The following is a 23,937-nucleotide window of genomic DNA, read 5'->3' as shown; positions in this document are numbered from 1 at the left end:
GGGAGGATGGGTTAGCCTGGTGATGGGTATTAAAGAGGGCACGTTCTGCGTGGAGCACTGGGTGGTATATGCAAACAATGAATCGTGGAACACTACATCAAAAACTAATGATGTAATGTATGGTGATTAACATAACATAATAATAAAAAAACCTGTTATATAAAAAAAGACACATATTAAGGTGAATGAAACATTCAGTTCTATGCCGATTATTAAAAAAAAAATCTCTCCTGATATAAAGGCACAGAAAGATTAAAAGCCAAAGGATAAAATGAGAGACACCAAGCTAATATCATACAAAGGAAATTGGTTTCATTATATTCATATAAGACAAAACAGACTTTAATATAAGAAATATAGCTAGTAATGAAGATTTTTATATATGGCTGAAAGTTCTAATTTGCCAGGAAGATATAAAAAGTCAAACTTGGGATGCTCATTTAACATAACCTTAAAATATAAGAAGCAAAAAGGAACAGAATTACAAGGTGAAATTGACAATCTCCCATCAAAGTGGAAGGTTTTATTTAAGCTTTTTATTTTAAGTAGGCTCCACACCCAGCATGGAGCCCAACACAGGGCTTGAACTCACGACTCTGAGATCAAGACCTGAGCTGAGATCAAGAGTTGGACACTTAACTCACTGAGCCACTGAGGTGCCCCAAAGTGGAAGATTTTTGGTACAACTATTTCAATAATTAATAAACTAAGCAGACAAAAAAAGGCAGTGAGGATACAGTGGATTTGAATAAAACCATTAACAAGTTTGATCAAAGAGTCCTGCACAGAACATTCCAAGCCCCAGCAGGTACAGAATACACATTCTCTTCAAATGTGCACAGAACATTTATAAAAATTGACCATACTGTGCAGTTTAAAGCAAACTTCAATAAATTTCAGAAGCCTATTATATACATCACCTTTTCTGACCACAATGCAATTGTTTAAAAATTCATAACAAAATATAACTGGAAGGACTTCCCAGGAAGATGGTGGAGTAGGAGGGCCCTAGGCTCACCTTGTCCCATGGATACAACGAGGTAACACTCACAGAAGAAACCACCCGAAGACTAGCAGAATACACCTCACAACTAAACGTAGAGAAGAGGCCACATCAAAGAGGGCAGGAAGGGTGGAGACAAGGTCAGAACTAGATGAACTTGCCCAACCAGCCATGGGAGGGAAGCAACCGAGGGCACAGAGAAGGGAGAGAAACAGACCCTCTACACGAAGGAGCCCACACAGGGAAAACAAATCCCCATAACATTTGGCTTGGAAAACAAGAGAGGCAGAATGTTCTAAGTTCTTACAACCACTGGGACTCAAAACCTGGAATTTTAAAAAATCAGTGGGCTTGGCTCTGAGAGAGCAGAGAAGCCAAGAGGAAACTGAGCCTCTGCCCTTAAAGGGACAGCACAGCAAAAAGCCCATGGAGACACAGCAGAGAAGGAGCCCTTTGAAAGGTGCCTGGGGCATAGAGGAGGGAGAGTTATTTACTAATCTCAGAGCATGTTCTAGAGGCACAGAAATTGCCGGGGAACTCCTGCAGGAATAAAGGGACTGGCAGGTGCCACTTCCCTCTCCTGCCCCCCAGCATAAACACATAGGCACCTGCAGGACTTGCTACCTAACTTGCTAGCACGACTACTCCACCCCCATGCTCAGCTACCTACAGTCTGTCCCTCTGGACAGCCTGCCTCAGTCTGGGCACTGCAAAATCCCTCCTACAGAAGAATGGCAGGGTGCAAAACTTGCTAGCATGGCTGTCCCAACGCACTGCCCCCACCATGCTGTGCTTTGGCTACTACCCTCTATAATTTGCTCTTGGCCAGGGCCAATACAAGGTGATGCCACAGGCCTGACAGTGTGCAAGCAGCCCATACGGTGGCCAGGACCACTCCAGTCTGGGGAAGGAAACAGAATTCCAGAGCCAGGAGGCACAGAGATCTGCCAACAAAATCAACCCAAGGAAGCTCACACCAGGACACATAGCAGTTAAGATGGCAAAAAGTAGTGATAAAGAGAGAATTTTAAAAGCAGCAAGAGAAAAGAAAGCAGTTACATACAGAGGAAACCTCATAAGGCTATGAGTGGATTTTCAGCAAAAACTTTGCAGGCCAGAAGGGAGTAGAATGATACCCTCAAAGTGTTGAAAGGAAAAAATCCGCAGGCAAGAATACTCTATCCAGCAAGGCTGCCATTCAGAATAGAAGGAGAGACAAATAGTTTCTCTAACACACAAGCATTAAAGGAATTCATGACCACTAAACAGACCCTACAAGAATGTTAAAGGGGACTCTGAGTGGAAAGGAAAGACCATTAAAAAGACTCTAAGGAAAGCAGGAAGCACAAACACAGTAAAAGTAAGTGTATCTGTAAAAATCAGTCAAGGGGCTCACAAAATAAAAGGATGTGAAGTATGACACCATATACCTAAAATGTGGAGGACAGAGAAGTAAAGATTGGATTCAAAATTAAGTGACCACCAACTTAATATAGACTGCCATATGCAAACCATGTTATATACAAACCTAACGGTAACCACAAATCAAAAACCAGTAATAGGTATGCAAAAAATGAAGGGAAAGGAATCCAAGTATATCATTAAAGAAAGCCCACTTATCAATAGAGAAGAGAACAAGAAAAGAAACGAAGAACTACAAAGACAGCCATAAAACAAATAACAAAATGGTGATAAGTACATACCTATCAATAATTACTTTCAATGTCAATGGTCTAAATGCTCCAATCAAAAGGCATAGGGTGACAGAAAGGATAAAAAAAACAAGACCCATCTATATGCTGCCTCCAACAGACTCGTTTCAGACCTAAAGACACATGCACATTGAAAGTGAAGGGATGGAGAAGCATTTATCATGCAAATGGATATGAAAAGGAAGCTGAAGTAGCAATACTTACAATAATACTTAACAAAAGACAAAGAAGGATATTGGATAATCATTCAGGAGACAATCCAACAAGAAGACATAATAATTATAAATACTTATGCACCCAACATGGGAGCACCCAAATACTTAAAGCAGTTTACAACAAACATAGAAGAAATAATTGATAGTAATACAATAATAGTACGGACCTTTTACATCCCACTTACATCAGTAGATTATCCAAACAACATCAACAAAGAAACAGTGGCTTTGAATGACACATTGGATCAGGTGGATTTAACAGATATAGTCAGAACATTTCATCCTAAAACAGAATACATGTTTTTTTCAAGTGCATATGGAACATTCTCCAGAATAGATCACATATTAGGGAACAAAACAAGTCTAAATAAACTCAAGATCAAAGTCATTTCATGCATCTTTTCTGACTACAATGCTATGAAATTAGAAATCAACCACAAGAAAAAAGTCTGGAAAGGGCATAAAAACATGGAGGTTAACTAACATGCTACTAAACAATGAATGGGTCAATCAAGAAATCAAAGAGGAAGTCTAAAAATCCATGAAGATAAATGAAAATGAAAACACAATGGTCCACAATCTTTGGGATACAGCAAAAGATGTTCTAAGAGGGAATTTTATAGCAATATAGGCCTGCCTCAAGAAGAAAGGAAAAACTCAAACAACCTTACACCTAATGGGGTTAGAAAAAGAACAAACAAAACCCAAAACCAGTAGAAGGAAGGAAATAGTTAAGATTCGAGAAGAAATAAATGGAAACTAAAAAACAACAACACAAAACAAAAACCACAATAGAACAGATCAATAAAACCAGGATCTAATCTTTTGAAAAGATCAACAAAATGCATAAACCTTTAGTCACTCATCAAAGAGAGAGAGAGAGAAAGAGAGAGAACGCAAGCAAAATCAGAAATGAAAGAGGAGAAATAACTGACACTACAGAAATATGAACTATAAGAGAATATGATGAAAAACTATAGCCAACAAATTGCACAACCTAGAAGAAACTCCTAGAAACATATAACCTACCAAAACTGAAACAGGAATAGAAAATTTGAACAGACCAGTTATCAACAATGAAATTGAATCAGTAACCAAAAAACTTGCAACAAACAGAAGCCCAGGACCAGATGGCTTCACAGGTGAATTCCACCAAACATCTGAAGAAGCATGAATACCTTTTCTTCTCAAACTATTCCAAAAAATAGGAGAAGGAAATCTTCCAAATTCATTGTAGGAGCTCTGCATTACCCTGATACCAAAACCAGATAGAGACACCACAAAAAAAGAGAACTAAAGGCCAATATCTGATGAACATAGATGCAAAAATCCTCAACAAAATGCTTTTAAACCAAATCCAACAATACATTAAAAAAAAAATCATTCACCATGATCAAGTGGGATTTATTCCTGGGATGCAAGGGTAGTTCATTAATTGCAAATCAATCAATGTGATACATCACATTAGTAAGAGAAAGGATAAGCGGCACCTGGGCAGTGCAACTGGTTAAGCGTCTGACTCTTGGTTTCAGCGCAGGTTGTGATCTCAGGGTCCTGAGACAGAGCTCTGTATCGGGCTCTGCACTCATTGGGGAGTCTGCTTGAGATTCTCCCTCTCCCTCCTGCCCCTGCACTATCTCTCTCTCTCTCTCTCACTCTGTCTCATAAATGAATGAATGAATGAATGAATGAATATCTTTTTAAAAAGATGAAGGATAAGAACCATATGATCATTTCAACAGATGAAGAGAAAGCATTTGACAAAGTACAACATCCATCCATGATAAAAACACTCAACAAAATAGGTTTAAAGGGAATATAAACACAATAAAAAATAAAAATTTAACACAATAAAGACCATATATGAAAAACCCACAGCAAACCTCATACTCAATGGGGAAACACTGAGAGCTTTTCCCCTAAAGTCAGGAACAAGACAAGGATGTCCACTCTCACCACTTTTATTCACCATAGTATTGGAAGTCCTAGCCACAACAATCAGATGAGAAAAATAAATAAAAGGCATCCAACTTGGCAAGGAAGAAGTAAAACTTTCACTATTTGCATCTGACATGATACTAGTTACAGAAAACCATAAACTCATCACCAAAAAAAAATGCTAGAACTGATAAATGAATTCAATAAGGTTGCAGGATACAAAATCAATGTACAGAAATCCACTGCATTTCTAAACAATAATGAAGCAACAGAAAGAAATTAAGCAATCCCATTTACAACTGCATCAAAAATAATAAAATACCTAGGAATAAACTTAACCAAGGAAGTGAACAACCTGTACTCTGTAAACTATAAAACATTAATGAAATAAATTGAAGATGACACAGACAAATGGAAAGATATGACATGGTCATGAATTGGAAGAACATTGTTAAAATGCCCATACTACCCAAAGCAATCTACAGACTTAATGCAATCCCTATAAAAAATACCAACCGCATTTTTCACAGAACTGGAACAAATAATCATAAAATTTGTATGGAACCACAAAAGACCCCCAGTAGTCAAAACAATCCTGAAAAAGCTGGAGGTATCACAATCCCAGATTTTAAGATATACTACAAAGCTGTAGTAATCAAAACAATATGGTACTGGCACTAAAACAGACACAAAGATCAATGGAACAGGATAGAAAGCCCAGAAACAAACCCAAGATTATATGGTCAATTAATCTTCGACAAAAGAGGCAAGAATATGCAATGGGAAAGAGTCTCTTCAACAAATGGTATTGGGAAACTGGACTGCTCCATGCAAAAGAATGAAACTGGACCACTTTCTTATACCATGCACAAAAATAAACTCAAAATGGATTAATGACCTAAATGTGAGACATGAAACCATAAAAATCCTAGAAGAGAACACAGGCAGTAATTTCTCTGACATCGGCCATAGCAACATCTTACTAGATATGGTCTCCTGAGGCAAGGAAAACAAAGGCAAAAATAAACTATTGGGACTACATCAAAATAAAAAGCTTCTGCACAGTGAACAAAACAATCAACAAAATTAAAAGACAATGTACCGAATGGGAAAAGATATTTGCAAAGGACATATCTGATAAAGGGTTAGTATCTAAAATATACAAAGAACTTGCACAACTCGATACCCTCAAAACAAATAATCCAATTAAAAATGGGCAGAAGACATGAACAGACATTTCTCCAGAGAAGACATACAGATGGCCAACAGACACATGAAAAGATGTTAGGCATCACTCATCCTCAGGGAAATATAAATCAAAACTACAATGAGACATCACCTCACACTTGTAATGGCTAAAATCAACACCACAAGAAACAACAGGTCTTGGTGAGGATGTGGAGAAAGGGGAACCCTCTTACACTGTTGGTGGGAATGCAAACTGGTGCAGCCACTGTGGAAAACAGTATGGAGGTTCCTCAAAAACGTAAAAATAGAACTACCCTGTGATCCAGTAATCACATTACTGGGTATTTACCCCCAAAATATGAAATACTAATTTGAAAGGATATATGCACCCCTACATTTATGGCAGTATTATTTATAGTAACCAAACTATGGAAGCAGCCCAAGTGTCCATCGATAGATGAATAGATAAAAAAGATTTGGTCTATATACAAAATGGAATATTACCCAGCCATAAAAAAGAATGAAATCTTGCCATTTGCAACAACATGGATGGAGCTGGGTAGCATAAGGCTAAGCAAAATAGGTCAGTCAGAGAAAGACAAATACCATACGATTTCACTTATATGCAGAATTTAAGAAACAAAACAAACAAAGGAGAACAAAGAAGCAAACCAAGAAACAGACCCTTAACTAGAGAGAACAAACTGATGGTCACCAGAGGGGAAGCAGGTGGGGAGATGGGTGAAATAGGCGATGGGGATTAAAGAGCACACTTGTTGTGCTGAGCACTAATGTATAGAATTGTTCAACCACTCTATTGTACACCTGAAACTAATAAAACACTGTATGGTAAGTAAACTGGAATTAAAATTAAAACCTTAAAAAAATCACTAGAAGAACCCTATGTTTGGAAATATTAAATATATATAACACATCATCGTGGATATTAAAAATATTTAGAACTAAATAATAATGGAAATATTACATACTAAGAACTGTGAGACATAGGTAAATTGCGCTGAGAAGGGAATTCATAAATTTAATTGTTACATTAACAAAGACAGCTCATGAAGTGTGCAAGACTGTTGAATCACAGATCTGTACTTCTGAAACAAATAACGCAACATATTTTAAGAAAAAAGGAAAAGAAGAAGATAACAGGAGAGGAAGAAAAGGGGAGTATGTCAGAGGGGGAGACGAACCATGAGAGATGATGGACTCTGAAAAACAAACTGAGGGTTCTAGAGGGGAGGGGGGTGGGGGGATGGGTTAGCCTGGTGATGGGTATTGAGGAGGGCACATTCTGCATGGAGCACTGGGTGTTATGAACAAACAATGAATCATGGAACACTGCATCAAAAACTAATGATGTAATATATGGTGATTAACATAACAATAAAAAATTAAAAAAAAACAAAACAAAGACAGCTCAAAGTGAAGAAGCAAAGTATCAATCTTAACGTTTCCAAGAAGAAAAAAATAAATCCAAGGGAACAGATAGACATAATAAACAGAAAAGAAATTATTGAAATAGAAATTAAATTATAATAAAGAGGATCAATGAGTTTATAAGATGGTTCTTTGTAAATCTCTGGCAAGATTAATCAAAGTAGTCAGAAAGCATGAATAGAAATGAGAAGAGGGACATAATCATAGATTCTGGGGAGAGTAAACAGATAAGATAATATTATAAATTTTATGACAATAATTTAAAGATTTACATGAAGTGGATATATTCCTAGACAACTATGACTTAATAGGAACAGAAAACCTTAATATCCCTATAACCGTTAGAAAAATTTTAAGTAAAAATCTCATCAGAAAGAAAACACCAAGCCCAGATGTTCAACAGGAGATTTAAATCAAATCTTCAAGGATCAGAGAATTCCAATCTTACACTAAATCTTCCAGCGAATAAACAGGAAGGATTACTTCCTAACTCATTTTATGAAACTAGCAAAACCACAGAGCAAGATCAGAGAAAGTACAAGAAAAGTGAAGGCCAATCCCAGTCTCAAACAGAGACACGTCAACAATAAACATATTTGAAAACAAAAATCAATCAGTGGATACTGGGAAAGATAATACTTTGTGTTGGGCTTTTGGACTTTTCTCAGTAACACTCAGTTGGCTTAATATTAGAAACCAGTATATTCACCACTTTAACATTTCGATGGAAAAAAACAGAATTATCTTAACGGAGTTAGAAAAAGCACTTCATAAAATGTTATCTCCGTTTATGTTAAATCCCCTTAACAAATTAGGAATAGAAGGGAATTTCTTTAGGGGCCCCTCGTTGGAAGAACATGTGACTCTTGATCTCAGGGGTCATGAGTTCGAGGCCCACATTGGTGTAGAGATTACTAAAAATAAATAAACTTTAAAAAAAAAAAAAGGGAAATTCTTTAATTCCGTAAATGGAATCCACAAAAACTCACAGCAAGGGTTGCCTGGTGGCTCAGTCAGTTAAGCATCCGACTCTTGATTTTGGTTCAGGTCATGATCTCAGTGTCCTGGGGTCGAGCCCCACATTGGGCTCCGTGCTCAGTATGGAGTCTGCTTCTCCCTCTCCTTCTGCTCCTCCCCCTGCTCTCTCTCTCTCAAATAAATATATAAAATCTTAAAAAAACTAATAAAACCTCACAGCAAATATTATGCTTAGTGGTGAAATGTTGTAGCATTTCCCTTTAAGATCGGACAAGATAAGGCTACCTGTCATTACCACTTTATTCAACACCAAACCTCAATTTCTAGCCAGGGTGGCAAGAAAAAAAAAGTGATAAAATGCATTTAAAAAACAACAACACTGAGAAGGAATAAATAAAACTATTATAAATTTGTAGATGACTATGTAACAGCAAATCCAGAAGAGCGCACAGCTAAGTTATTGCGATAAGTTAATTTAGCAGAGATACTTGATACAAAATCAATAAGCAGAAATCAATTCCATTTCCACAGAAAATAAGATTTTAAAATATCGTTTATACTAGAAGCCCGAAATTAAAATGCCTAGGAATGAATCTTAAAGACATGAGACTTATTTTAAAGGTAAGGATTACAAAATGTCACTGAAAGACATTAAAGGCATACAGAAATGGAAAGATGGAAGTGTTCTTGGGCAGGAACACTCAGTGTGTAACGATGACCCATTGTCCTCAGATTGAACTATAGTCACTGCAAATATAACCAAAATCCCAACACATCTCTTCTCCTACAAATGGATTTTTAAATTTATGTAAAAGAGTAAGAGCCAAGAATCCTGGAGACAGTCTTAATGACAATGAACAAGGCGGGGACTTGCCCTGCCAGATATTGAGAATTAGGGCAAAACTAGAGTAATTAGGACTCTGTCATACAATGCAACAGCAGACAAGGGGCTACTGAATGCAAAAGATAAAACCACAAATCTTTTAGGAGAGCATCATTTGGCTCTCAGGGTGGAAAGGGATTTATTTAACAAGACAAAAGAATGCAACAAAAAAGATGAACACATTGGGCTACGTGATGATGCAAACATACTGTAAATGCAGTGGGAAGTCAGGCCACACAATGCGAGACTGTATTCGCAATATATACAACTAGCACAGGACTGACCCAGGATATATCAAATATCAAAAAGAAAAGATTCTAAATATCATAAAGAAAAAACGAAGTCCGCTAAAAAGTGGGCAAGAGCTTCTTTGTATGCGCAAAGAAGGGGCAACACAGAAACCCACCAGAAACATAAAAAGATGAGCCACTTTATTCATGATCAGAGGAATGTCAAATACCGACCACAGTGAGACACCACTACACTGACAACACTGGAAGGCACCTGAGAGGAATCCCATCATTGTCTCCACTCAGGGATAAGGAAGTAGTGTCAAAGGACAAGAACTCTGTGTTTCTCCTGTTACACTGACCAGGAGATCCTATGAAGCCGTACCTGGTAGAGGCACCTGGCCACTGCCATCACTATGTCCTGTATCAGCCATGTACTCTGATGCTGGCCTCTGGGGTCTTACCCCACCTGGAGAGGGGGCAGTCCCCCAACCAGCCTCTCCCAGGGCTGGCTGACCTGTTCCTAGAGGCGCTAAGGGACTTGCCTTTGAGCATGCCTTTCCTATGCAAACTAATCAAACCAGAGTCCATGTCTCTAACCACCTCCTCCATCTGGCTCTCACACTCCAGACCACTATCCACCTGCTCTAATCACTCCAGGGCCAGGAACCAAAAAACTAGAGACAGTCCCTCTGGCCCCAGAGCCTGCTGAAATCATTCAAGAGAGTCCACCCTCATCCGGCTGACCCTGTCTTGACAATTCTGTTCCATGGAAACCACAATGAAGCCTCCTGCCCATGTTTTCTGTTTTCCCTTTGTTCCCTCTGCCTGATTGACCCTAGTGCCTCCCCGTGTGGCCCCAGGGGACATGGTGTGTCTTGTCGTCTTAGAATCTATGAGTGCAACCAATGACCTTTCCAATGGCAGTCATTTTCCACTGAGTCTTGGTTGGCCCTGCCACATGTAAATAATAATAAGACCTACATTTTGCAACATGCCTGCGTGTCCTTGGATGGCCAGACCTATCAGCGGAGGTGGACCACGGAGCAGCTGTGTTCAGAGACATCTCTGCTTCTGCCCCACCTCCTCCCAGCGCTTCCCTTTCTTGCCTCTCAGTTCCTCAGTGAGCCAAAGTTCTTGTGAATGTGGAAAACTGGCCCCTTCGTCCAGAACACCTGGAAAATCCACTTAAAACATCCCACATCTCCCGGACTTTCCTAGAGCAGGAGGACCATTATCCTCACAAAGTCTCTTAAATTCATTGGCAAATAGCTGCACCCTTGATGGGGGTGGGGGGGCATTTCCTCTCTGCTCCCAGGGCTAGATCAGTGAGCAGGGTAGTGGTAGCATTAAGCAAGACCACCCCCAACTCAAGGAAGGGGTCAGGTTGGCTCTCCTGGGCACAGCTGACACCCAAAGGCCGAGGGCTACACAGAGGGACTGTGACGCCCCTCCCCCGCAGGCTTCCAGGTGGGGGTGGTGGTTGAGATTCTGACAGTGGCAGATTTGTGGGGCGAGGCAAAGGTGACATGACTGGGGGACCGTGCACCAACCCATTTACCCAGAGGCCGATGTTCTGGCTGGGAGAGCCTGGCACTGGACAGTCGAGGTGCACAGGGGAACAGATCATTGCAGATCCAGTCTGCCCCATGGCTAGGATGGCACACACGGGCATCGGGCATGTGGGGATCTAGTGACTTGCACATGGCACAGCTGGATCATCTGAGACAAGGAGTAAGCGGTAGAAATAAGATGGAAGAGGCCCATCAGACCCCCTTTAAGCCACTTCCCAGGCTTAAAGAGATTTCACGGTCAGAGTGTTTTGCAAAGGGAGCTCGGATCTGCTATTATCGCAGAGAACATTATTCACCACCTACTGAGTGCTTTTCACACGTGGGGCACCAAATGGAAAATAAAACAAAAAGAGACCCCCGTCTGGTGAACCGAGGGAAGGGCAGAACTAAAGTTATCACCGGTGTCCAAGGGCCTGGAGCCTTAGCCAGCTGTTTTCACTTTGAATTGAACCAATGAACCCAACATCGGGGTAAATATGAAGAAGATGACAAACATGGCGTCCCCAACGGCCTGGGAGGCTGGAAGAAACTAGAACAACGGTATTACCTGTTGGTGACATAGTCAACGAGATGCTGTTTGAACGTGAGGCTCCACCTCTTAATTAGATTCAGCAGAGACGCTTTCAGGGGTCGGAGGTCAATTTTCATCCAGCCGTCGAACACCTTGATGGGCTCCAGCCTACACACTTCTCCGTACAGGCTCTCGTAAAAGTCGATCTGTGCTTTAAACTGATGGAGAAGGGGAGGATGATTCTCTGGAATGCCATCTTCTGTGTGGGCTTCCATCTCCCCGGGGGTGAGCACACGCCCGTAGGACAGAAACTGGCTCAGGATCTCCCTCCGGTCTTCCACGTAGAGGTAGGAATACTGGCTGAAGGCATTCCGATAGCCACAGCAGAGGGCCATCATGCTCTGAACCCTGTCCAGGAGCGTGCTCCTCATGCTTGCCAAAGGGGCCATGCTCTCCACGTCCACCTGGGGGAGGGGCGAGGCGACAGCAGGCTGGTTATGGCCACGCTTTGCAAGAAATTTGCAGATTGGGCTGGAAGGCAGGGTGGTCGCTGATTCAGTACCTGGTAGTGGGGAGAGCCGTTCTGGGGGGAAAGCCGTGGCACCAGAGACGATATTCCAAAAATGCTGGTGACCAGACCCTCAACAGCGTCATAGAAGCCACCCTTCACTCCATACTCCAGGGGCGGAGAGAAAACTAATTCTGGTATGGCTAAGCTCAGCTGGGCTTCAAATATCGGGGTGAGGCCTGCCTTACATTCTGAAAAACAAGGAAAGCACGTACGCACCAAACAAAGAAGAATGGTTAAAATGGGCGAAGGGCAGCCGCCATTTTTTTAAGGCGCTCAGAACATTTCTTTCCTTGCTATCACCTGTTTGGGTAGAGGAAAATGGAAATGTAAAATTTGCTAACTCTTGCCCTCCCCCTCCCCGAAAAGGTGAAGGTAACAGTCTTGCCATGTTTACCAACAGGGGAACCACTGACATTTTGAATAGGTCAATTCTTGCGCTGGGCTGTGCTGGGCATTGCAGGACATTTACCCTCCTGTCCTTGGAGGGCACATCCCAGTGACTGAACAACCCAAGCCATTCCCATTCCATATTCCCAAATGCCTGGGTCGGGGGAGCGAGGTGGGCCAAATGGCCTCGAGTTGTGAGAACAGGTTGGTTTTGTAAAGCTCGTTTCTCCGAAGCAGCTGATTATTCCCTAAGCACAACCCATGCAATCCCATCGGTAGCCACTAGGTGCACTGTGGCGCGCTTGTCAGTAGTTGGGTTGGCAGGAAAAACAAGGTTACCGCCCTGCCGGTTCTGATCTTTTCCCACGAAAACAGAACTTCTTTTAATTCTGTAGTCCTAGAGTGATAAAAAATTTAAAAACGGCATAAATAATTAACAGGTCCCTGATTCCTTGCTAGACTAACTTGCCTTGCTAAATTTAAATCAAAATATAACAGGGAGCAAGATGTTGCAAGTACAAGATTAGTGCTTAAACTTTTATTAATAACCGCTTATATTCGTAGGTCTCCTTGACTGTGGAAATATTTGGGAGACCGTGATGTGCTGGCTGCTGTGGGTGGTGGAAACCCCTCGGAATCCGTTACCCCCTTCCTCCCCAGAAGCAGAGATAAGAGTGGGTATGTGCTGCATTTCCCAGCCCTGTTTGCAGTCAGGTTGGCAATAGGCCTGGCTCACTGGTGGGACATGGAGAAGGGTGATGGCTGCCACTTCTGGGCTGTGGCCCTGGAGGCAGCAGGGAAGCCATCCCTACACCTGCTCTTTTCCCCGCTCATGGACAAGAGCCAGGATGTGGCGGTGACCCAGCTCAACCACAGAAATGAGAGCAAGGCCCTAGAACGTGGTGGAACCACCTGTCCACTAACCGGAAGCACTCCCCTAAGTCTAGAACTTGGGGGCTAGACCTCTTTGTCCTGTAAAGCCACATTACTGATGGAGTTTTGGTTACCATAGCTTCGTCATTCACCCCAACTGAGATAACTGTGGGATCCTCAAAGCTATGGAAGACCAGGGCCTTGCCTTCAAAATTGTGGGGCTGATAAATTTGTATTACTGGATTCAGGAGCAACCCATCAAATGCATATTTGACTTAAGGGAATGCACAGAAATTACCCTACTATCATGGAATAGTTTTTTAAAATGCCTATAATATGATTTGCATACATATTCATGATATACCCTGCATTACTATATGTATGAGATACTGATAATTTAATAGATCGGGTTACATACAGTTTATAGGATGTAAAAGAATCATGAGACCATTTTGACTCCATGAGATTTCAGTCCCGTGTGCTGCTGTGGGAACCGACTGCCTAGGTTTGATGCAATGACATCATCATTGCCATACAAGCCAGACTATCTTCAGGGTTCTACCACCTTGGTACAAGTTAGTCACTTTAGGAGTTAAGAAGGGGAAGAGCATTCCTGGACAGAGTGGGTAGCATCGAACCTAGGCAGGGCTTACATTGTAAGAGGTGACAGGGAGTCCAGCCCAAGCCGTGGGAATGGTGTCGGCCTCACCGAGCACAGGAAGGTGGAAATGCTGAAGGAGAGCTGGGAGAATAACGCTGTCCAGCTAGGCTACTGCAAAGGGTCACTGTGCTTTTCTTCTCAGAGGCTACCCTTCTTAGGGTCCCTCTCCTCCCCTCTTAGAGAACCAGTGCCTTCAAAATTTCATCTAGAGCTCCTTGGTTCAGGCACCTGCAAAGTCCAGCTCCTGCCCGTTCTATATCGTGAAGAAAGTACATTTCTCCTTCCCGACTGTTCCATGGAAAGAAGGTCACTATGGCAATCTTGAAGGACCACCATCATGTTCTCTCTACCCTCCTGCTCCCCCTCTCGCTCTCCCACAGGAGGACGACAAGGGACACCCCAGACAGCCCAGCTCAGGAGAGCTGGATAGGCATCGGTCAAGCATGGAGTCACTATGCTTAGGAAATATTTCCCATGCAGTGCTTGTGCCAAGTGTGCTGGGGCAAATTCTAGGATCTTCTAGAGGATGGCTGAGGCCCCATGAACCTCTAACACTAGACAAGGTTTGGTTGGTCCACTAAGGTGAACACTGTTGGTCCCTAGGAGCCAGTTCTCCAGTCTCAGAGGCTGTGCTCGGTGCCCCCACTGGCTACTTGCCCCCAGGCTCTAGAAGGTGATGCCCCCACCATGCCAACTATCCTGGAACCTGTTTCCTGATGCCCAATCTCCTTGATTTGGAGCACCCTGCAAACAAAAAGCATGTCTCTGACCTCAGTCACTCCACCTACCAAGACCATGGGAAGTTTGCCCATCTGCGCTACACCCAGTGCTGGGCCTTGCTTCCCCCTGTATCATCAGCCCAGTATTCTCATGCCCTCTTGTTTGGGCTGGGTATCTAGACATGGAACTTGACCTAACCATCTTACCACTGGATTTTCTTTCTTTCCTTGGGTTGGACTTGACATCTTAAACTCTCTCTTAAACATCTTCATCCTCTGGCGTCAAACTATTCACCTCAGCCTTTCCATTCTGATGAATTCATCAAGGGGACCCTTACCAAGTTCCTCAGAATCTACCAGAACGTGAAGGTTTAATTCAGTATTTTCCTGCACTCTTCCTCTCTTTCCATCCCACCACTTACTAGCCAAGGTTGGCCCTGTATACCTTAACTCAGTTTATTCATCACAAATTCAAAGCTATTTTTTAACAGCTTCAGAGAATGCCCATGACCTCCTTAACATTCCTTTTCCTTGTGAAAGCTACCTCATCCCCAGCTTGCCTCTTTGTCACACAGAAAAATTTCTGTTTCTTCCACTTAACCTGGCTACGACAACCTCCCTGTGTTCTCAAAAGGCTACAGAGATAGAGTACATTAAGCTTGAAGGCAAAGAATGTCCCCCTCCCATGGCCATGAGCCAAGTCCAGAGGGAGCCGCCATTACTAACTGTGCTGTCTACTGCTTCAAATTCACCCTCTTTACGAAGCTTTATTTAGATTGAATAGGCCCTTATGTTTTTGTTTTTGCTATGGGCTTCACTATCTTAGAGCCTGGCTTACCACCTGAGTTCCAAGAGTGAGAAATCTTTTCTCCGGGAGCAGTGTAGAAACTCAACACCTTGGCTATTTTATTATGTACCATTCACAAAGCATCCACAACATTTTGGGAAAAGGCACAAAGCACTCAATCGCGCTTGACTTTTAATCAACAGGTGCTACTGCTATCTTTCCAGTAGTAACACGCATACATAAGCCAGTAAATACCAGTGTTCTCCAGGAGGTACTTGAGGGAGCATTCGATGGCAAGAAAAAATCCATCCAGCAACATCTCATCAACATAGTTAACGTAAGTCTTCCAGATATTAGAGGTTGGGTCTGCTGCAAACAGACCTAGGTTTTCCTATATAATAAAGAAGAATGGATTTAAACCATGTTTAATAATATGGAAGGACTGGTCTAGTTATCATTGATGGGAAAAAAACAACACTAGGGCGGGGGCAGGGGAAGAATTCTTGTGAAAAGTTTGCTATTACGTATATATCGAGTCCGTTCTGTCTCATGGGCATAACCACTGAGTGAAAGGAACACGAAGTTAATCTGTGAAGGGAATATGGGGTCTCATCATGTCCCGGAGAAAGGAGGGTCAGGCCACTTTCCCAGGAAAAATGGGACACAGGGTGTGATTTATAAGTGCAGATGGACGTGCTATGGAAGAAGCTACATCAAGGCAGAAGTTAAAGCAGAGAGAGGAAGGGATTCTCTGGGTAGAGGGCTTTAGGATTCAAGGTGTAAGAAATTTGGGGTTCAAGCAAGTAAAGCATTTCCTGGCTAGTCCTCAGAAATGAGCTGGAGTGTTTTGTTTGGGGCATTTACTATTAAAAGCCATCATGCTGAGTGACTAAGAAAATGCATACACATAGGGCACCTGGGTGACTCAGTCGGTTAAGCATCCACCTCTTGATTTCAGCTCTGGTCACAATCTCAAGGTGGTGAGATCGAACCCCATATTGGGCTCTGTGCTAGGCATGGAGCCTGCTTAAGATTCTTTCTCTCCCTCTCCCTCTGCCCCTCCCCCTCTTCTCTCCCTCTCTAAAGAGAGAGAAAAAAAAAGAAAATGCATACACATAAAGGGACACGTGTGTGTTCCCTCCTTCCACCCTCTCCCTCCTTCCCTCCCTGACCTGATGGCATGGCATACACATCCCGCTTACTCATCACCATTTTCATTATCAAGCCTTCTGACGTCAACTTTCCATTTATCCGAGATCTTCAAACAAACTGCTAACTACTTTGCAGAAAGTACATTGTGTAGGCGACGCACACCCCCTTACAAACATTTCCATGTATAAACCCCCCTGGATTAAAAAAAAAAAAACCCTCATGATCCTCTCTTTATGTGACAAAACTCTAAAATGTCTAAAATGCATTACATACCCCTTTCTTTCCAAAATAGATTTTCTTAATGACTTAAAGCCATCATCACACAAATCATAAGACACTGACAACATCAAGTTGCTCTCAGATGTTATTAAGTGTGTGTGTCTGTCTGCTTTATTTTTTAAAACGTTTCGTTTTTATGACTGCTTTGTATAGTTGTTCTATCTCCTCCCTAATGTCACACCATCAGTATAGTTGTTCTATTTCCTCCCTAATGTCACACCATCAGTATGGCTATCTCTACATTTCGAACTCTCACCTGAGCTCTACTATGGTCTAAGGAGCAAAAATGTTGGAATTTCTGTGAACTAAGAAAGAAATGACTCGAGTTTCTGATTCTAAGCGAGACAGAGGAATGAGACCAGACCTGCCCTTCCACTACATGTAACTACAGAACTGGATCTAATAAACAATTCTTTGGGGGCAACTAGAGAACAGGGATGTGATCCTTCAAAGAAGGGAAATCCTTAAGCTGAGCTTTGCAACCACCTGACTTTCTACTTAGAGGCACTTTCCAAACCATGGCTCAGGGATGTGGACTACAGTGACAGACATCCTTCCCCTGGGCAGAAAAAAAACAGCAATGGGGGGTTGGGGCTATGGAGATCGTGGAGTCTCCCTGAATCTTTGACTATGAAGCTGCACATCCTGAGGGCCAGTCTTGGTAAGGCTGGGCAGAGAACAGTTGTCATAAGCTGCACGGAGATCATGTGGTCATATGGTACTGGACAATGTTCGTGTTCTATCAGAAATAACAGAAGACCTTGAAGATAATGTAGGAATTCTGCTGAGTCCCCAGAAACACCATGCTTTGGGGGTTACGGTTGCCCTAGAGTAAGGCTTCTTTAAACCCATCCTCACAAAGCTTAACATTGAGCCTCAACAGGATCAAACTGACCCACTGGTAGGTTAAATGCCTGCCAAAGCAAACACACACAGTCTTTAAGGGAAATAATAACTACACTCTAAAGTGGCATCCAATATGATTAGAACTGAACAACAAAAAATTACTAGACATGCAAAGAAGCAGGAAAGCATGACATTTAACAGAGAGAGGAAATAATCACCAAGAACAGACTCAGCAAATAATTGCCATACCAATTCTGGAATGCCTCTTCCTCAGATTTATTTTATGTGAGAGAAAAATAAACTTCTGTCACATTAAAAAAAAAAAAGACTCAGAAAATAAAATAGATGTTGGGATTAGCAGACAAGAGTGTCATAATTTGATTTAAAAACTCCTCAAAGTTGATGAAAAACAAGTTCGAGAAGCTCACAAACTCCGAGCTGGGTGAACGGAAAGCAAACCTATTTGGGCACATCACAGTGAGACAGGAAAAAAACAAAACAAAAAACAAAGATTAAAAAAAGAATCTATTAAAAGCGGCCTGAGAGAAACAATACATTACATATAGAGAAACAAAGACACAAATTACGGCTGGCTTCTCCTCAGAAACATTGGAGGGGAGGAGACAAGGAAATAATTTTTGTAAGACGAATAAAACTGTCTATGCAGAATTCTATATCCAATGAAACTATCCTTCAAAAACAAATGTGAAATAAGGACATGTCAGAGAAACAAAAACTGAGAGAATGTGTCATTGGCAGACTAGATCTGCAAGAAAAACTAAAGGGGGTTCTTCATTCTTTAGGCTGCAGAGAAAGGACCACAGGTGGGAGGTCCGTTTTCCAGAAAAGACAAAAAACAAGTCTGGAAATGGTGAGTATGTGGGTGAATATAAAATACTATAAGTATTTTTTCTTGAGTTTTTATTTTTTTTAATAGTTCTGAGAAATCAGAATACAAAAAAAATGTTAATAAGAAGGTAGGAAAGGAAGAACAGAAAAACAAAACAGATGAAGGAAATAGGAAATGACAAGACGGTGAGCTAAATCCGATCATCCCAATAATTATGTTCAATGTAATAATCTAAACATTCCAGTTAATCAACAGAGTTGTTAGGAAAGTAAGTCCCTACTATACTGTCTTTAAGAGAAGAAATTCGAATCAAAGGAAACAAACAGGTTGAATGTAGAAGGGCAGGAAGACGGGTGGGGCAGAGTAGGAATGGTGAATATGGAAGGTAAGACTAGAGTATTAACAGGAAAAAAGAGACCTCAGGGCAAGGGAGTATTCTGAGAAATAAAAAGAGAGTTTCATAATAATAAAGTGGTCAATTCATCAGGAAGTTATAATAATTATAAATGTGTTTGTAGTAAAAGAGTATCAAGGGACACCCAGGTGACGCAGTCAGTTAGGCATCTGACTTGGTTTCAGCTCAGGTTGTGATCTCAGAGTCCTGAGATCCAGCCCCACATCAGGCTCCATGCTCAGTGCGGGGTCTGCTTAAGACCCTCCCCCCTCTCTACCTCTCCCCCCTAAAATAAATCAATCTTTTATTTATTTATTTTTATAAATAAATCTTTTAAAAAAGAACATCAAATACTGATGAAAACTCTGACTGCGCTAAAGGCTTAGACAATCATCCAGAGTCACAGGTGGAGATTTTAACACTCCACCACCAATAATTGGTAGAACGAATGGACAAAAAATTCAGAAACCATACAGAAGATCTGCACAATACTATCAACCACTTTGAACTAATTGATATTTATAGGACACTATACCCAAAAATGGAAGAATAAACGTACTGTCAAGTGTGCAAGGAACATGCAATAAGATGGACAGTTTTCTAGGTCATGGAACAAGTCTCAGTGAATTCCAAATGATTTTGATCTTAGAGAGTATTTTCTCTGACCACAACTGGACTGAACTGGATTTCAATTTCATGAAGCTATCCAGAGAAGCCCCCCAACACAGGGAAATGAAACAATGCACTTCTAAATGACCACGGAGTTAAAGAATGAGTCACAAGCAAAAAAAAAATTTAAGACTGAATGACAATGGAAATGAGGCACAGGAAATTTGTGGAATGGAACTAGAACACAGCTAATGGGGAAAATTATGTCAAATGCTTGTATTCAAAAAGAAGAAAGGCTTAAAATCTATACCCTAAGTTTCTGCCCTTGGAGGCTGGGGGAAAAAAAAGATGAGCATCATAACACTAAATTAAGAAAAGAAAAGATAAAGAACAAAGAACAGAAATTAATGAACTAGAAAACAGATAAATAAAATTAATAAAGTCTAAAGTACAACGTGTTACTTGCTTTGAAGCACAGATAATCCCAGATAGCAACTGTAATTTATTCCTGACTGTGGGCATGAGATCAATCGGCTAGAACCGGCCGTTGCAGGGCAGATGGAGTAGGGTTGAAGCCAGTCACCACTCAGAGCTCCCATCCATAGTTAAGTCTTCGATAGCAGACACGAGGTTGCCCTGATCACAAGGCAGGGAAGAGCCTTACTGCATGAAGTGTGGAAGCCTGCACTGTTTCTTCTCTTTACCAAAGACAGGTAGGGAGACCATGGTCATCTTTCATATCCTCGGGCTTATAGAGCTAGGTGTTGGAGATGCTGCTGGGGGTCCGCGTCAGGCTGTGCAGGCAAGTTGGGGCTGGTTAGTACAGAAGCTAATTTAGGGTTCTGTACCAGGCACGTCCTTCTATCTCCCTGGGGTTTGGCATGGGACTTAAGTCATGCCAATGTCTTTACTACCATTAAGAAAGTATTAATTTTGACACACTGATACCAGAATGTGTCTTTCCTCTCTGCCTGTTAGCTTTAGTTCTCTCGTTATCATTATAAACTTCCATCCCTGAATGCAGAAGACACAGCATCTGTTGACTGTTCTCATTTTCACATCATTTCTTGCACCCAAACATGCTTGCCGATGCTCTCCCTCGGCTAGAGGTATGTGTTTCTGAGAGGCTGGTTATTACCTGAACAAGGGCATGAATCTTAAGTCCAGATTCTCTGATGAGATGGTAATATTTTTCCATCCGGTCATGCTGATCATCCATGGAAAGAATGCATTCCTTTTTTCCATCTTTTCTCTTAAATATTGGAGACACCCATGTTTTCATGATGTTTTGAATCTCTTCCACATTGTCTTTAGCTTTCTGAATTCTTTGTTCGAGATCATGAATGCTGTTGGTGATTTGAATGACATAATCCCAAATGCCTGTACCCCCAAAGAAACATAATTAATTGAAATAGCTAAGGCCTAGTTGCTATAAAAGGAAGGGATTTAATATTTGTAGGGTTTTTTTTTTTAAAGACTTTATGTATTCATTTGAGAGAGAGCGAGAGAGAATGAGTGAGGGCGGAGGCAGAGGGAGAAGCAGACTCCCTACAGAGCGGGGAGCCTGATGCGGGACTCGATCCCAGGACCTTGGGATCATGACCTGAGCTGAAGGCAGACGCTTAACCGACTGAGCCACCCAGGCATCCCTAATATTTGGTTTAAAAGGCTTTTTTGCACAGGTTACTTTGTTATCACCAGAGCCTTTTTCTTCTTAGTTGTGTTGAACAGCCAAAGCTTACCACAACCCTGATTATGGAGGGAAAGAAACAAAGAAGTAATGCTTACCAACCAAGCACACAAAAGTTGGCACAGTGGCTGGGACATACCCCAGTGCACCATGAGGATTTCGTTTGGGTTAATGGACCTTATTTTTTTTTTTAAGCACTTTTGCTTTATGAAATGTTGAAAATATTGTTCCCTCTTGTATATAAAATAAAGTTCAAACTCGCTTAATACGGTGTTCCAAGACTTCTGAGTTGACTGTAACTTTCTTTTGAAACTTGACCTCTTTTGAGGACTCTAAGGAGAATTAATCTCCCTCTCCTGTGATTCATCATGCTTTATTTTTAACTCTGTGATGGCTTTTTATCGTAGCCTGTTTTGCATGATTTATAGTTGTGCATATGTCCGTTGTCGCAACTAAATGTGAGCTCTTTGAGGGCAGGAACCACGTCCCATACACCTTATATCCCATATTACCCCCCCCAACCCTCACACAGTACCCTGCAAATGTTAATCCACCCATGAAATTAGTACTGAATTGGAGGATACATGAGAATTAAATGCAGAGTACCCTCATTTAAGATGTCTACAGTCTAGGAGCATCTGGTGGCTCAGTCGGTTAAGCATCCGACTCTTGATCTTGGCTCAGGTCATGACCTCATGGGTCCTGGGATAGAGCCTCACACTAGGCTCCATGCTCAGCAGGGAGTCTGCTTGAGATTCTCTTCCTCTCCCTCTCTATCTCCCTCTACCCCTCCTCCCACTCGTGCTCTCTCTCTCAAATGAATGCATCTTTAAAAAAAAAAAAGGTGTCTATAGTCTAGTGAAGAAAATTAAGTAACAGTGATAATGTAGTAAACGCTAACGTGCCCAATACATGCTGGAGACTATGGGAGGTGTCATGCAACCTCTGAGCCTCCCCCAGGACATGGTGGCAAGATTTTCTAAATCTACTAATCATACCCAAAGAGAAGGAAGACAAGACTAGCCCTTCTTGCCTTCTCTGCCTTGGATAGGTTCTGAGAGGGCAGGCTTGTGTTTCAAACACAAACCAGATTACTCTGGGGATCATTCATGGTTCTACCAACTTTATCAGGAGCTTGACCCCAACCTCCCCACCAGATTCCAGGCAGTGCCCCATTACCTTCTGTTTTCCAGTTCAGAGTCCCCTCTGCAGCTCTCAGGCAGAGATCGATATCCCTCAGCTCTTCCTCCACTAATGGAAATTCCACCTCTGCAAGAGTCTTCACCACCTTGTTGTACCAATTTGCCATCAGCTCCAACTTAGCCACAAGCTGCCGATAGAATTCCCTGGAGGAGAACATGGCTGCTGCTGTCTCAGGAATGCGCTGCATCTGCCTGGGCTCAAGATAACTCATTTCCTTCAGCACCGAAAGCAGCTGGAGAAGAGAATCGGCATTAAGTGGCTGTAGCTCCATGGCAGGGAAAAGCAGCAGTTATCAGTCAAGGCCTGGAAAACCCCAGGGCCCCAAAGACCTTCTGGGTCCCTTCTCAACTATTGCTCCTACCTGTTCCTTAAACCTAGAGAAAGGAAATTGAGTTTTAGGCAGAAGGAAGAGGACTCAGAGGCAGAAAGTCTTACCACGTCTGTAAGTCCCAAAGAGCAACAAAAGAAAAACTCAAGAAAGGTGGCATGAGTGACAGGAGAGGTCTGCCTTGATGCTTTTGGGCATGTGGCTGACTGAGCCAGTTAATTCCCATGGAGGGGCAATGGTGTAAGGGAGGGGAATCACCAGGTCTACACTAGCCACATGCCTGAGAAGCCTCAAATTCAGACTTCTGGTATTCTCTCCAATCAGGTCACACACACAGTCACAGACACGGACAGAATTGAGAGGAGATGCCCATTGCACAACTTTAGTTGCTAGATATAATCATTTGAAATAGCCCTTCACTTCTAGAAGCCTGTGTTGGCATGTCTTTGGGTTTTAGTTTTTATTTATTTATTTATTTTTTAAGCTATTCATCTTTTAAATTCTGTAGGTGGCAGACGTGCTCCCTGGTGTCGTATGGTAGAGAAGCTGACGCCGTGGATTTGTGAACAATCCTCCACAACTCTCATGATGGTTTTCCTTCTGTTTCTGTGCGATTGTTACACTTGTGCAGAACTCTGTCACAGTCTGTATGATATCCTGCAGCATCATTTTTGTATTCCCTGCTCTCCATCCCCACTGGTTCACGAGCTCTTCAAATGCAGGAATGCATGCGGTCTTTGGTATTCTTCTTTAAATTTTTTATTGTTATGTTAATCACCATACATGACATCATTAGTTTTTGATCAGTGTTCCATGATACATTGTTTGTACATAACACCCAGTGCTCCACGCAGAACGTGCCCTCTTTAATACCCATCACCAGGCTAACCCATCCCCCCAACCCCCT

General features: G+C 41.9%; 1 protein-coding gene across 1 annotated transcript in view; it reads right to left on the bottom strand.

The window, feature by feature from the left end:
* The window catches only part of DNAH9 (dynein axonemal heavy chain 9), a 206,620-nt gene that overhangs the window by 129,334 nt on the left and 53,349 nt on the right, over positions 1-23,937 (bottom strand). Inside the window, exons 13-17 of the mRNA XM_073881496.1 lie at positions 22,679-22,934; positions 20,948-21,189; positions 15,935-16,070; positions 12,244-12,440; positions 11,718-12,145 (exon numbers count right to left, since the gene is read on the bottom strand). Of these exons, the coding sequence (XP_073737597.1) occupies positions 11,718-12,145; positions 12,244-12,440; positions 15,935-16,070; positions 20,948-21,189; positions 22,679-22,934 (1,259 nt within the window). The remainder of the gene's footprint in view (positions 1-11,717; positions 12,146-12,243; positions 12,441-15,934; positions 16,071-20,947; positions 21,190-22,678; positions 22,935-23,937) is intronic.

The sequence above is a fragment of the Callorhinus ursinus genome, unplaced genomic scaffold, assembly GCF_003265705.2.
Source record: "Callorhinus ursinus isolate GAN/ISIS: 27379988/994484 unplaced genomic scaffold, GSC_fseal_2.0 scaffold43, whole genome shotgun sequence".
Classification (NCBI taxonomy): Eukaryota; Metazoa; Chordata; class Mammalia; order Carnivora; family Otariidae; genus Callorhinus; species Callorhinus ursinus.
Note: the sequence above shows the minus strand (reverse complement) of the source record. Positions and strands in the feature narration are given on the sequence as shown.